The sequence below is a fragment of the Carcharodon carcharias genome, chromosome 5, assembly GCF_017639515.1.
Source record: "Carcharodon carcharias isolate sCarCar2 chromosome 5, sCarCar2.pri, whole genome shotgun sequence".
Taxonomy (NCBI): Eukaryota; Metazoa; Chordata; class Chondrichthyes; order Lamniformes; family Lamnidae; genus Carcharodon; species Carcharodon carcharias.
This window is the reverse complement of record NC_054471.1, coordinates 25,440,175-25,453,777: the sequence shown is the minus strand read 5'-3', so window position 1 is coordinate 25,453,777 and position 13,603 is coordinate 25,440,175. Positions and strand designations below refer to the sequence as shown.

The 13,603-nt window shown below is 46.1% G+C and overlaps 1 protein-coding gene across 1 annotated transcript in view; it reads right to left on the bottom strand.

Annotated features, from left to right (window-relative positions):
* LOC121277667 (serine/threonine-protein kinase MRCK alpha-like) overlaps positions 1-13,603 on the bottom strand; it is a 715,733-nt gene that overhangs the window by 87,952 nt on the left and 614,178 nt on the right. Inside the window, exons 23-24 of the mRNA XM_041187269.1 lie at positions 8,850-8,930; positions 8,155-8,260 (exon numbers count right to left, since the gene is read on the bottom strand). Of these exons, the coding sequence (XP_041043203.1) occupies positions 8,155-8,260; positions 8,850-8,930 (187 nt within the window). The remainder of the gene's footprint in view (positions 1-8,154; positions 8,261-8,849; positions 8,931-13,603) is intronic.

The window sequence follows — 13,603 nt, the reverse complement described above, 5'->3', positions numbered from 1 at the left end:
TGCTCCAGGAACGTTGTCATTTTTCAGCTGTTGAATGGCTTTTTCAACTTCACACTAGACAGAGGTAGCACTGAGGCCAAGCTGGACGGGATATTGAGGGAGTTGAGGGTACTCAAGTCGAAGACAGAGTCTTAGTTGAGTTCTTCAAAATATTCACTCCGGCAGGCACAGACTGCCTCCAAGTCCTTGATGAGCTCCCCTTCATGCTTGGCTCTTGGTGAGGAGGGCTCTTTAGTGCAATTGATTTGACAGCTCTTAAGAATGTCATTGGTGTCATTCCCATTGACTTCAGTTTTGCTCGGGCTCCTGATGCTACTCTCAAGTCAAATTCTGCCTTGATGTCAAGGGCAGTCACTCTCATCTCACATCTTGAACTCAGATGTTTTGTTCATGTTTGGACTAAGGCTGATGAGGTTAGATGCTGTGTGGCCCTGCCAGAACCCAAGTTGACTGTCAGTGAGTGGGTTATTCTGAGTAAGAGCTGCTTGATAGCACTGTCGACCACACCTTCCATCACTTTGCTGATGATCAAGAATAGACTGATGGGGCAGTAATTGGTTGGGATATACCTGGGCAATTTCCAAAATTGCCAGGTATATGCCAGTGTTGTAGCTGTATTGGAACAGGTTGGCCAGAGGTGCTGCTAGATATGGGGCACAAGTCTTCAGTACTATTGCCAGAATATTGTCAGGGCCCATAGCCTTTGCAGTATCCAGTGCATTCAGGCGTTTCTTGATATCATGTGGAGTTAATCAAGTTGGCTCAAGACTGGCATCTGTGATGCTGGGGACTTCAGGAGGAGGCCAAGATGGATCATCCACTCAGCAGTGCTGGCTGAAGATGGCTACAAATGCTTCAGCCCTATCTTTTGCATTAATGTACTGGGCCCCCCATCATTGTGTATGGGGATATATGTGAAGCCTCCTACTCCTGTTAGTTATTTAATTGTCCACCATCATTTACAACTGCATGTGGCAGGACTGCAGATCTTAGATCTGATCTAATGGTCGTGGAATCGCTCAACTCTGTCTACTGCATGCTGTTTGGATCGCAAGTAGTACTGTTTTGTAGTTTCACCAGGATGATACATCATTTTTAGCTATGTTTGGTGCTGCTCCTGGCATGCCCTCCTGCATTCTTCATTGAACCAGGACTGATACCCCAGCTTGATGGCAATCATAAAGTGGGGGATATGCCGGGCCATAAGGATACAGATTGTGGTCGAGTACAATTCTGGTGCTACTGATGGCCCACAGCGCCTCATGGGTGCCCAATTTTGAGCTACTAGATCTGTTCGAAATCTATCATATTTATACGGCGGTAGTGCCAACAATACGATGGAGGGTATCCTCAATATGTGGGATTTTGTTTCCACAAGGACTGTGCTGTGGTCACTCCTACCAGCCCTGTCATGAACAGATGCATCTGCAACAGGTAAATTGTTAAGGATGAGATTGAGTAGGTTTTTTTTCCCTCACCACTTGCCGCAGACCCAGTCTAGTAGCTATGTCTTTTGGGACTCGGCCAGCTCAGTCAGCAGTGGTGCTACTGATGGACATTGAAGTCCCCCACTCAGAGAACATTCTGTGTCTTTGCCACCCTCAATGTTTCCTCCAAGTGGTGTTAAACATGGAGGGGCACTGATTAATCAGCTTAAGTGGGAGTGGTAGGTGGTAATCAGGAGGAGGTTTCCCAGCCCATGTCTGATTTGATGGCATGGGACTTCATAAGGCTGAGGACTTCCAGGGCAACTACCCCATACTATATACCACTGTGCTGCCTCCTCTTGTGGGTCTGTCCTGCGCTGGGACAGAACATAACCAGAAATTTTGATGATAGTGTCTGGGACATTGTCTGTAAGGTATGGTTAGGTGACCATGACTATGTCTGGCGGTTGCTTGACTAGACAGCCCTCCCAATTTTGGTACAAAGCCCCAGATGTTAGTAAGCAGGACTTTGCAGGGCCGACAGGGTTGGATGTGCCGTTGTCATTTCCAGTTTCTAGGTCAATGCTGGGTGGTCCATCCGGTTTTATTTCTTTTAGACTTTGTAGTGGTTTGACACAACTAAGTGGCTTGCGAGGCCATTTCAGAGGGCGGTTAAGAGTCAACCACATTATTATGAATCTGGAGTCACATCTTGCACAGATCAGATAGGAACAGCAGGTTTCCATCCCTAAAGGACATTAGTGAACAAGATGGATTTTTCCAACAATTGATAGCGGCTTCATTGTCACCATTATTGAGACAAAGTATTACCCTGGGCCTCTGGTTTACTAGTTCAATGACATTACCTCTACGCCACTAGCTCCCCCTAAACACAATGTGTGGTGTGTTGCCATGAGTTGTTGTGCTTGTCTCACTGCCAAGAACACAGTATTGGTTATGACAAGGTCATGTTGTAGACATTTCGTCAGGAGGAGGACTCTGTTGGAGTTTGCTTTCCCTGCTCCTTCCCTGCCAATCACAGTCTTCCAGAGATTCGCATCCTTCCTGACTCTGGCGTTGAAGTCTCTGCAGAGGATCAGTTAGTTGCCTGCTGGGGCTTGGACGAAAGATTGCTCAAGGTTGGTGCAGAATCCCTCCTTGGCTTTGTCTGCTGCCTCATATGTAGGAGCATATATGCCCTTGACAATGGCATGCTGAGTCCTTGTTAAGGTGAGCCAGGCTGTTATGAGGCGCTCATTTATCCCACAGGGAAGTTGCTGAAGTGCCACATAAGCTTATTTTTGATGAAGCTTGCCCTGTGGAGGCCCTTCCAGAAAGAGGGGTACCCACTGCCTTGCTCCTTCAGTTGGCATTCTCCTGCACGTTGAGACTCACTTAAGGCAGCAATGTTGATGTCAAGGAGCCCGAGTTCCCCGAGCTATGATGGCAGTGCGGCACTCAGGTCTGTCAAGGTTAGGGTTGTCTATGAGGGTCCTGATGTTCCAGGTCACAAGCTTTATCTTGATGAGTTAGAAGATGCCTGTGAATTATTTTTTTTAACGTGGGGCGGCCACGGCATGTCCACCAGCACACGGTCTCGGTAAAGTGGGGCCTCAGTCCAATGGCAAGGGGGTTTCAAGGCAATTGGAGGCCACACTCTGCGGTAAAACATTAGAAAGGTCTGTGCATGAACATACACAGGTGGGCGTGTGATTGCACGGATACAGGTTACTTACACTTCCCATCTTCGTTCACCCTGTGTCTCCTTCCTCTTCCCCCCATCAGATTCCACCACCCCTTCAGAAATATTCCCTCCCACTCCCAGGTTCTTTCTGCAGTAGCCTTCCACTTGCATCCAGCTGACCACTCCCCAGACTTTCTCCACCTCCTATAGGGTCTTCCCCTGTTCATCACCTTAGCCCTCCCCAGAGTATTCTCCAAACTTAGCCCTTCTCCCCTTCTCTCTAGTAGAGAGGCCAAGGCTGCTGTCCTCTCAGACCTCCAGCCTTCCTCTCCCTCCTCCCTCCCAAACTCCCCACGAGGGAGGGGCCATTGGGACTGCTCTTCCCCTTCTGGTGCCTGGGGATTGCTGCAGTTCCCCTGGTGACCGAGGGTACATTGCTGAGCTGCAAGTCTGTGGGGCCTGCTGCTTGGCTCTGGCCAGTCTCCCTGCCCTTGCTTTCTCTCCAACTTCCACTCCCCTCCTCAGGGACACAGAGACCACGCTCCAAAAAAAAAAACCCACCTTGACACTACATACCCTCAATAAAACCCTCCAATAGGATCCCCACCTTAACAAATTAACCCTCTCAATAAAGCCTCCACCTTAACACTAAAACTGTTCCAGGACCCCTCCCGGTCCAAGATGGCAGAGCACAGGAGGGAGAGTGTGGGCCATGTAGCAGCAAGGGTAGTGGGCTGGTGTCCTGTAACCTGAGGCCGCAGGCTTGATGTGGGGCTTCTGTGGGGAGAGCTGGGCTGTGCTGGTCCCTTTTTGCACTGGCGAGGGGGCTGGTGTGGTGGGATTAGGTTCGGCGATTGGCTGGTGGTGGATCTGGATCTGGTTTCCAGGAGAAGGGGGAAAAGGCCAACAACCTAGTGTGGGCTGGGGGAGAGGAAAAACCTGAGAGGCAGGAGAGGGAAAGGCAAGTTGTTACAGTGCAAATAGTGTTGAGTACCACAAATAGCAATGCGATAACTCAGCAGCTGATATGTTAATAACAGTAGCTACTAATATTCTAACACAGCCAGCAAGGAAAGGGAAAGAATCAGAGAACATAAGACGAAAAAGGAAAATAAAGCCGCAAGGCATCAGGAGACAAAATAATCCATATTATACCATTGGTGTTTCTTTCCACAGGTTTTGAATTCAGTTCACACTCCATGTGCCTTAACATGAAGGCAACGTTTGTCAGGAAAAAAATCAAGCTTTTATGTACAGCAGGGCAAGGTAACACTATTTTTCTGAGGCTACAAAAAGCTTCAAACTCCTGGAAGAGTACATGAATGAATTATTCTTCATCGTTCCACTCTTCCTAGGGGATTGTGGTACAAGGGCAACAAACTCCGGCACTTAACTAGCCACTGCAGCCCACCATTTATACTGGACAACTAACAATTTTTTTTTATTCATTCATGGGATGTGGGCCTCGCTGGCTGGGCCAGCATTTATTGCCCATTCCTAGTTGCCCTTGAGAAGGTGGTGGTGAGCTGCCTTCTTCAACCGCTGCTGTCCATGTGGTATAGGTATACCTACCGTGCTGTTTGGGGGGGAGCTGTGCGATTTTGACCTGGCGACAGTGAGGGAATGGCGATATATTTCCAAGTAAGGATAGTGAGTGATTTGGAAGGGAACTTTCAGGTTGTGGTGTTCCCATGTGTCTGCTGCCCTTGTTCTTCTAGATTGTGGTGGCCATGTATTTGGAAGGTGCTGTCTAAGGAGGCTTGGTGAGTTCCTGCAATGCATTTTGTAGATGGTACACACTGCTGCCACTGCGTGCTGATGGTGGAGGGAGTGAACGTTTGTGGATGTGGTGCCAAGGCATGGGCTGCTTTGTCCTGGATAGTGTCAAGCTTCTTGAGTGTTGTGGGAGCTGCTCTCATCCTGGCAAGTGGGGAGTATGACATTACACTCCTGACTTGTGCCTTGTAGATGGTGGACAGGCTTTGGGGAGTCAGGAGGTGAGTTACTTGCCGCAGATTTCTAGCCCCCGACTTGCTCTTGTAGCCACAGTATTTATATGGCTAGTCCAGTCAAATTCTGGTTAATGGTAGCCCCCAGGATGTTGATAGTGGGGGATTCAGCAATGGCAATGTAATTGAATGTCAAGGGAAGATGGTTAGATTCTCGCTTGTTGGAGATGGTTATTGCCTGGCACTTGTGTGATGTGAATGTTATTTACCACTTGTCAGCCCAAGCCTGAATATTGTCCAGGTCTTGTTGCATTTGGACATGGACTGCTTCAGTATCTAATGAGTCGTGAATGGTGCTGAACATTGTGCAACCATCAGAGAACATTCCCACTTCTGACCTTATGGTGGAATGAGGTCACTGATGAAGCAGCTGAAGATGGTTGGGCCTAGGACATTTCCCTGAGGAACTCCTGCAATGATGTCCTGGAACTGAGATGATTGACCTCCAACCACCCCAACCATTTTCCTTTGTGCTAGGTATGACTCCAACCAGCCGAGAAATATCCCTCTGATTCACACTGACTCCAGTTTTGCTTGGGTTCCTTGATACCACACTCGGTCAAATGCTGCCTTGATGTCAAGGACAGTCCATCTCACTTCATCTCGGGAGTTCAGCTCTTTTTTATACGTTTGAACCAAGGCTGTAATGAGGTCAGGAGCTGAGTCACCCTGGCAGAATACAAACTGAGTGTCAATAAGCAGGTTATTGCTAAGCAAGTGCCACTTGACAGCACTGCTGATTACCTCTTTCATCATTTTACTGATGATCGAGAGGAGACTGATGGGGCGATAATTGCCCGGGTTGGATTTGTCCTGCTTATTTTGTACAGAACATACTTGGGCAATTTTCCACATTGCTGTTGCGTAGCTGTATTGGAACAGCTTGGCTAGGGGTGCAGCAAATTCTGGAACACAGATCTTCAGTACTCTTGCCGAAACATTGTCAGCACCCATAGCCTTTGCAGTATCCAGTGCCTACAGCTGTTTCTTGATATCATGTGGAGTGAATTGAATTGGCTGAAGACTGGCATCTGTGATGCTGGGTTCCTCTGGAGGAGGCAGAGATGGATCATCCACATGGCACTTGTCCCCCTAGGTGCCCTTCACAACGACACCTAAGAATGGGCAATAAATGCTGGCCCAACCAGCGAAGCCCACATCCCATGAATGAATAAAAGAAAAACTGGCTGAAGGTTGTTGCGAATGCTTCAGCTTTACCTTTTGCACTGATGTGCTGGGCTCCCCCATCATTGAGGATGAGGATATTTGTGGAGCCTCCTCCTCCAGTCAGTTGTTTAATCGTCCATCACCATTCACGACTGGATGTGGCAGAACTGCAGAGATTAGATCTGATCCATTGTTGTGGAATTGCTTAGCTTTGTCTATCATTTGCTGCTTTTGCAGTTTGCCATGCAAGTAGTCCTGTGATGTAGCTCCACCAGGTTGACACCTCATTTTTAGGTATGCCTGACATGCCCTCCTGCTCTCTTCATTGAACCAGGATTGATCCCTTGGCTTGATGGTAATGGTAGAGTGGGGGATATGCCAGGCCATGAGATTACAGATTGTGTTTGAGTACAATTCTGCTGCTGCTGATGACCCACAGCGCCTCATGGATGCCCAGTCTTGAGTTGCTAGATCTCTTCGACATCGATCCCATTTAGCACAGTGGTGCTGCAACACAACACTGGGGAGAGTATCCTCAATGTGAAGACAGGTCTTCGTCTCAACAAGGACTTTGCGGTGCTCACTCCAGTGATACTGCCATGGACAGATGCCTCTGCAGCAGGCAGATTGGTGAGGATAAGGTCAAGTATGTTTTTCCCTCTTGTTGGTTCCCTCACCCCTTGCCTAGACCCAGTCTAGCAGCTGTGTCTGTTAGGACTTGGCAGCTTGGTCTGTAGTGGTGCCAGCGAGCCACTCTTGGTGATTGGCATTGAAGTCCCCCACCCAGAATACATTCTGCACCCTTGCCAACCTCAGTGCTTCCTCCAAGTGGTGATCAACATGGAGGAGCACTGATACATCATTGGAGGAAGGGTGGTACGTGTAAAGAGCAGGATGTACCCTTACCCATGTTTGACCTGCTGCCATGAGACTTCATGGGGTCTGGAATCGATGTTGAGGATTCCCAGGGCAACTCTTTCCCGACTGTATACCATTGTGCCACCACCTCTGCTGGATCTGTCCTGCAGGTGGCACAAGACATACCTAGGGATGGTGATGGTGGTGTCTGGGACATTATCTATCAGGTATGATTCAGTGAGGATGACTATGTCAGGCTGTTGCTTGACTAGTCTGTGAGACAGCTTTCCCAATTTTGGCACAAGCCCCCAGATGTTAGTAAGGAGGGCTTTGCAGAGTGGCCAGGGCTGAGCTTGCCGTTGTCGTTTCCGGTGCCTAGGTCGGTGCCAGGTGGTCTGTGTGGTTTCATTCCTTTCCAATTTTTAGTTTGATTCAACTAAGTGGCTTGCTAGGTCAACTGAGAGGGCACTTAGGAGTCATCCACATTGCTGTGGGTCTGGTGTCACATGTAGGCCAGGCCATGTAAAGATGGCAGATTTCTTTCTCCTAAAGGACATTAGTGAATCAGATAGGCTTTTAAGACAATTGAAAATGGTTTCATGATCATCATTAGACTTTAAATTTCAGATTTTTACTGAAATCAAATTTCACCATCTGCTGTGGTGGGATTCAAACCTGGGTCCCCAGACCATTAAGCTGAGTCTCTGGATTACTATTGTTGTGACAAAACCACTATGCCACTGCCTCTCCCATCTTACATTTATATAGCAACTTTAACATAGTTACCACCCACCTCACACAGAGGGCAAACCCCAAATCATCCAATATAAGCAGTGAGAATTGTACAATTTACTTAGCAATATTATTTAAAAAAGAATCCCATTGTTCGTATTCAACCGAAACAGTTAAAATTGCATTGATCCTATTGTGCTGAAACGACCAAGTAATTCACACTTTGAACGACGATGAGAGCACTGTCTGTCAGGTAGAACTAACTGACTATTCTCACCTTCACAAGTGCAGCCTTGACGTACCAGGCCAACCATCAGAGACGTGCACTGATTGCACTTTGTTGGTGTGTTAAAGGACTTCACGACAAACTGATGAGCTTTGGGCTATAAAAGAAGAAACCTATTCATTAAAATAGACAGTTATCAAACTCTGATTGGCATTTAATGCTCATTTCTTGGACTGGAAGCTGCTGGGTAACATGTTTGCACAGTGAAATAATCTGATCCTTTGCTATTACCAAACTCTCCTTTAATATAGATTACTAGATCCAAAAAAAAAGTCTCCCTGGGAATCACATTGTGCGAAGATTAGCGGATGCAATTCTTCCCTGGGCAACTTTAAAGGATGCACAAGCTCATTTATTTAAACAGGTGAATTGCATAAAAATGTATTAAGCTTTCATGTTGTAACCTTTATGCACCAGAGTTTCAATGCAAAGTTTGTGCATTTGTTGCTCTGCAGGTGAGATTACAGGGGCACTAATTGGAGAAAAATTCCCCGAGAACATAAGGGAGGTTGGTTGGCTTGCTTCTACAGTTTCTACCTACAGGTCAGAAAGAAAGATCAGTCTCCAGTGGCAGGGACTGAGGTGAGACAGTGGCGCAGGGAGACAGGAGCATGCACAATGTTTGCAAAGCAGCTCAAGTCTGAACTTTGGAGGAAGCAGCTGCCTAAAGTTGTAGAGGGCACTACCTTTGGGTTTGAGACACTGGAACCGCTGTAAGAGGACCTGATGGTTGGTGTCGGTGCTGTACGTTGAGGGTGGTCAATCCCCTAATAAAGTTCAAACAGAGGTGATTAGCTGCAATCATTGGCACGAATAATCAATTCATACAACAGAGTAAGAGGAAACTACAGTGCAAACATCTTTCACAACTGGCAAAATATTCTCCTGCAACGGCCTGTTCACTTTAAGAAGATTAAAATTAATTATTCTGGTCTTAAATGGTATAATCTGTTGTGTGTCAGTATCCATAAACCAAAGTCATTCATCCACTCCTTTGGGACTAAAAGTAGGGAATACTGTCCCACTGAATTCCTGAAGATTTGGATGTATTTCATTTAGAACTGGCAGATACTCGCATTGTGTAAAATCTATTCGAGGGTAAAATACACATCCTATTAGACCAGAAAGTAAGAATTAGGAGCAGGAATAGGTCATTTGGCCCTAGAGCCTGCTCTGCAATTCAACAAGATTATGGCTAATCTGCTACCTCAACTTCACCTTCCGTCACTCGAGCATAAGAAAGAGGAGCAAGACCTTACAGCCCGTTCAGCCTGCTCTGCCAATCAATACAATCAGGGCTGATCTTCAGCATCAATTCCACCTTCCTGCTCATTCCCTGTATCCCTTGATCCCACCAAAAATCTGTCTGTCTCAACCTTAAATATATTCAGCAATGGGACACCCAGAGTTCTCTGGGGTAGAGAAGTCCAAAGATTCACACAACCCTTTGAGTGAAAAAATTTCTTTTCATCTCAGTCCTAAACGATCATCCCCTTATTTTAAGACTATGCCCCCATATTTTAGATTCTCCAGCCAGAGGAGGCAGCCTCTCTAAATCTACCCTCTCAAGCCTCGTCAGAATCCTAAGATAAAAGCAAAATAATGTGAATGCTGGAAATCTGAAGGAAGAATAGAAAATGCTGGAAAAACTCAGCAGGTCTTACAGCATCTGTGGAGAAAAAAACAGAGTTAATGTTTCATGTTCATATGACCCGCTGTGAAAAAACAACATGGATCATGAAACTCTCTCCTCTTTCTTTACCCTTTTTTAAAATTTTTTAAAAATTAATTTTGTTTCTTATCCACTTATTTTTTTTTAAATTAATTCATTGTTTTATCCCCTTTTTTAAATCCCTTTTTCTATCTTTTTTCCCCAACCACTGTTCCTCCCCCCACCCCACCCCCAAAAGGACCATCTGTCACTTGTTCTATGTTGTTCTTTCACAGAGCACTGACCCTTGTTCTGCTATTAATACATTTTGCTTTCGTACCTTTATGCCACTATCAGCACCTTCTTTAGCCCATACCACTATCATTAACGCTCCCTTTGTCTTTTTGTCCATAACATCTTTGTCAATTTCTCCTTCGCCCTCACCTATTACTGGCCTTCTATCCAGCTTCACCTGCTCCAAGCACCTTAAACAGTATAAATTTCATCACATTTCTACTTCTCTGTAGCTCTGAAGAAAGGTCATGCGGCCTCGAAAAATCAACTGTTTTTCTCTCCACAGATGCTGTTAGACCTGCTGAGTTTTTCCAGCATTTTCTGTTTTTCTCTTCAGAGTCTTGTGTGTTGTGCGTTTCAATTTGGTAACCTCTCATTCTTCTAAACTCCAGAGAATGTAGACCCGTCATCATAGGACAACCTTCTCATCCCGATGACAAATCTAGCGAACCTTCTGTATACTGCCTCCAATGCAAGTATATCCATCTTAAAAATGGAGACCAAAACTACATATACCATTCCAGGTGTGGTCTCACCAAAAGCTGTACAATAGTAGCAAGCCTTCTTTATTCTTGTACTACAATCCCCTTGCAATACTGGCCGTCCCATTTGCCTTCCTAATTGCTTGCTGTACCTGCATGCTAACTTTGTGTTCCTTATACAAGTATATCTACGTCCCTCTGAACATCAAGTTACAAGTTTCACTCCTTCTTAAAAATACTCTGCTTTTCAATTCTACAACTGAAGTGAATAAACTCATACTTCCACCTGCCACCTTGTTGTCCACTCACTTAACTGGTCTCTATCCCTTTGCAACCTCTTTGTGCCCTCCTTGCAGCTTGCATTCCCAACTAGCTTTATATCGTCAACACACTTAAATATATTACTCTCTGTTTCTTCATCTAAGTCATAGTAATATTATAAATCACTGAGGCCTCAGCAATGATCCTCGTCGCATTCCAATAGTTACAGTCTGCCAACTTAAAATGCCCTGTTTACCCTTACTCTTTGTTTCCTGTCCATTAATGAATCTTCTATACCCTCCACTCCATGAGTCCTTATCTTGTGTGATAGCCATTTGCATGGCACGTTATCAAATGCCTTTTGGTTCCACTTATCTACCCTACTAGTTATGTACTTAAGAAACTCTCTAATAAATTTTTCAAACAGGATTTTACTTCCGTAAAACCATGTTGATTTTGTCCAATCATACTATCATTTTCAAGTGCATTGTTAAGACTTCTATAATAATTTTTTAAAATATTCATTCATGGGATGTGGACATCGCTGGATAGGCCAGCATTTATTGCCCATCCTGAACTGCCCTTGAGAAGGTGGTGGTGAGCTGCCTTCTTCATCCACTGCAGTCCATGTGGTGTAGGTACACACACAGTGCTGTTAGGGATGGAGTTCCAGGATTTTGATTAAGCAACAGTGAAGGAACAGTGATATATTTCCAAGTCAGGATGGTGTGTGACTTGGAGGGGAACTTCCAGGTGGGGGTGTTTCCATGCGTCTGTTGCCCTTGTCCTTCTAGCTGGTAGCAGTCGTGGGGTTGGAAGGTGCTGTCTAAGGAGCCTGGGTGAGTTGCTGCAGTGAATCTTGTAGATGGTACACACTGCTGCCCCTGTGTGTCGATGGTGTAGGGAGTGAATGTTTGTGGATAGGGTGCAGGGAGTGAATATTTGTGGATAGGGTGCAGGGAGTGAATGTTTGTGGATAGGGTACAGGGAGTGAATGTTTGTGGATAGGGTGCAGGGAGTGAATGTTTGTGGATAGGGTACAGAGAGAGAATGTTTGTGGACAGGGTGCAGCGAGTGAATGTTTGTGGATAGGATGCAGAGAGTGAATGTTTGTGGATAGGGTACAGAGAGTGAATGTTTGTGGATAGGGTGCAGAGAGTGAATGTTTGTGGACAGGGTGCAGGGAGTGAATGTTTGTGGATAGGGTGCAGAGAGTGAATGTTTGTGGATAGGGTACAGCGAGTGAATGTTTGTGGATAGGGAGCAGGGAGTGAATGTTTGTGGATAGGGTGCAGCGAGTGAATGTTTGTGGATAGGGTACAGGGAGAGAATGTTTGTGGAGAGGGGGCAGAGAGTGAATGTTTCTGGATAGGGTACAGGGAGTGAATGTGTGTGGATAGGGTGCAGCGAGTGAATGTTTGTGGATAGGGTACAGGGAGTGAATGTTTGTGGATAGGGTGCAGAGAGTGAATGTTTGAGGATAGGGTGCAGGGAGTGAATGTTTGTGGATAGGGTGCAGCGAGTGAATGTTTGTGGATAGGGTACAGAGAATGAATATTTGTGGATAGGGGGCAGTGAGTGAATGTTTGTGGATAGGGTGCAGGGAGTGAATGTTTGTGGACAGGGTGCAGAGAGTGAATGTTTGTGGATAGGGTACAGCGAGTGAATGTTTGTGGATAGGGTACAGCGAGTGAATGTTTGTGGATAGGGTGCAGGGAGTGAATGTTTGTGGACAGGGTGCAGAGAGTGAATGTTTGTGGATAGGGTACAGCGAGTGAATGTTTGTGGATAGGGTGCAGAGAGTGAATGTTTGTGGATAGGGTGCAGAGAGTGAATGTTTGTGGATAGGGTGCAGCGAGTGAATGTTTGTGGATAGGGTGCAGGGAGTGAATGTTTGTGGAAAGGGCGCAGAGAGTGAATGTTTGTGGACAGGGTGCAGGGAGTGAATATTTGTGGACAGGGTGCAGAGAGTGAATGTTTGTGGACAGGGTACAGAGAGTGAATGTTTGTGGACAGGGTGCAGAGAGTGAATGTTTGTGGATAGGGTACAGGGAGTGAATGTTTATGGATAGGGTGCAGAGAGTGAATATTTGTGGATAGGGCGCAGAGAGTGAATATTTGTGGATAGGGCGCAGAGAGTGAATGTTTGTGGATAGGGTGCAGAGAGTGAATATTTGTGGATAGGATGCAGAGAGTGAATGTTTGTGGATAGGGCGCAGAGAGTGAATGTTTGTGGATAGGGCGCAGAGAGTGAATGTTTGTGGATAGGGCGCAGAGAGTGAATGTTTGTGGATAGGATGCAGAGAGTGAATGTTTGCGGATAGGGTGCAGAGAGTGAATGTTTGTGGATAGGGTGCAGGGAGTGAATGTTTGTGGATAGGGTGCAGGAAGTGAATGTTTGTGGATAGGGCGCAGAGAGTGAATGCTTGTGGATAGGGCGCATAGAGTGAATATTTGTGGATAGGATGCAGAGAGTGAATGTTTGTGGATAGGGTGCAGAGAGTGAATGTTTGTGGATAGGGTGCAGGGAGTGAATGTTTGTGGATAGGGTGCAGGGAGTGAATGTTTGTGGATAGGGTACAGAGAGTGAATGTTTGTGGATAGGGCACAGGGAGTGAATGTTTGTGGATAGGGTGCAGGAAGTGAATGTTTGTGGACAGGGTGCAGAGAGTGAATATTTGTGGATAGGGTACAGAGAGCGAATGTTTGTGGACAGGGTGCAGAGAGTGAATATTTGTGGATAGGGTACAGA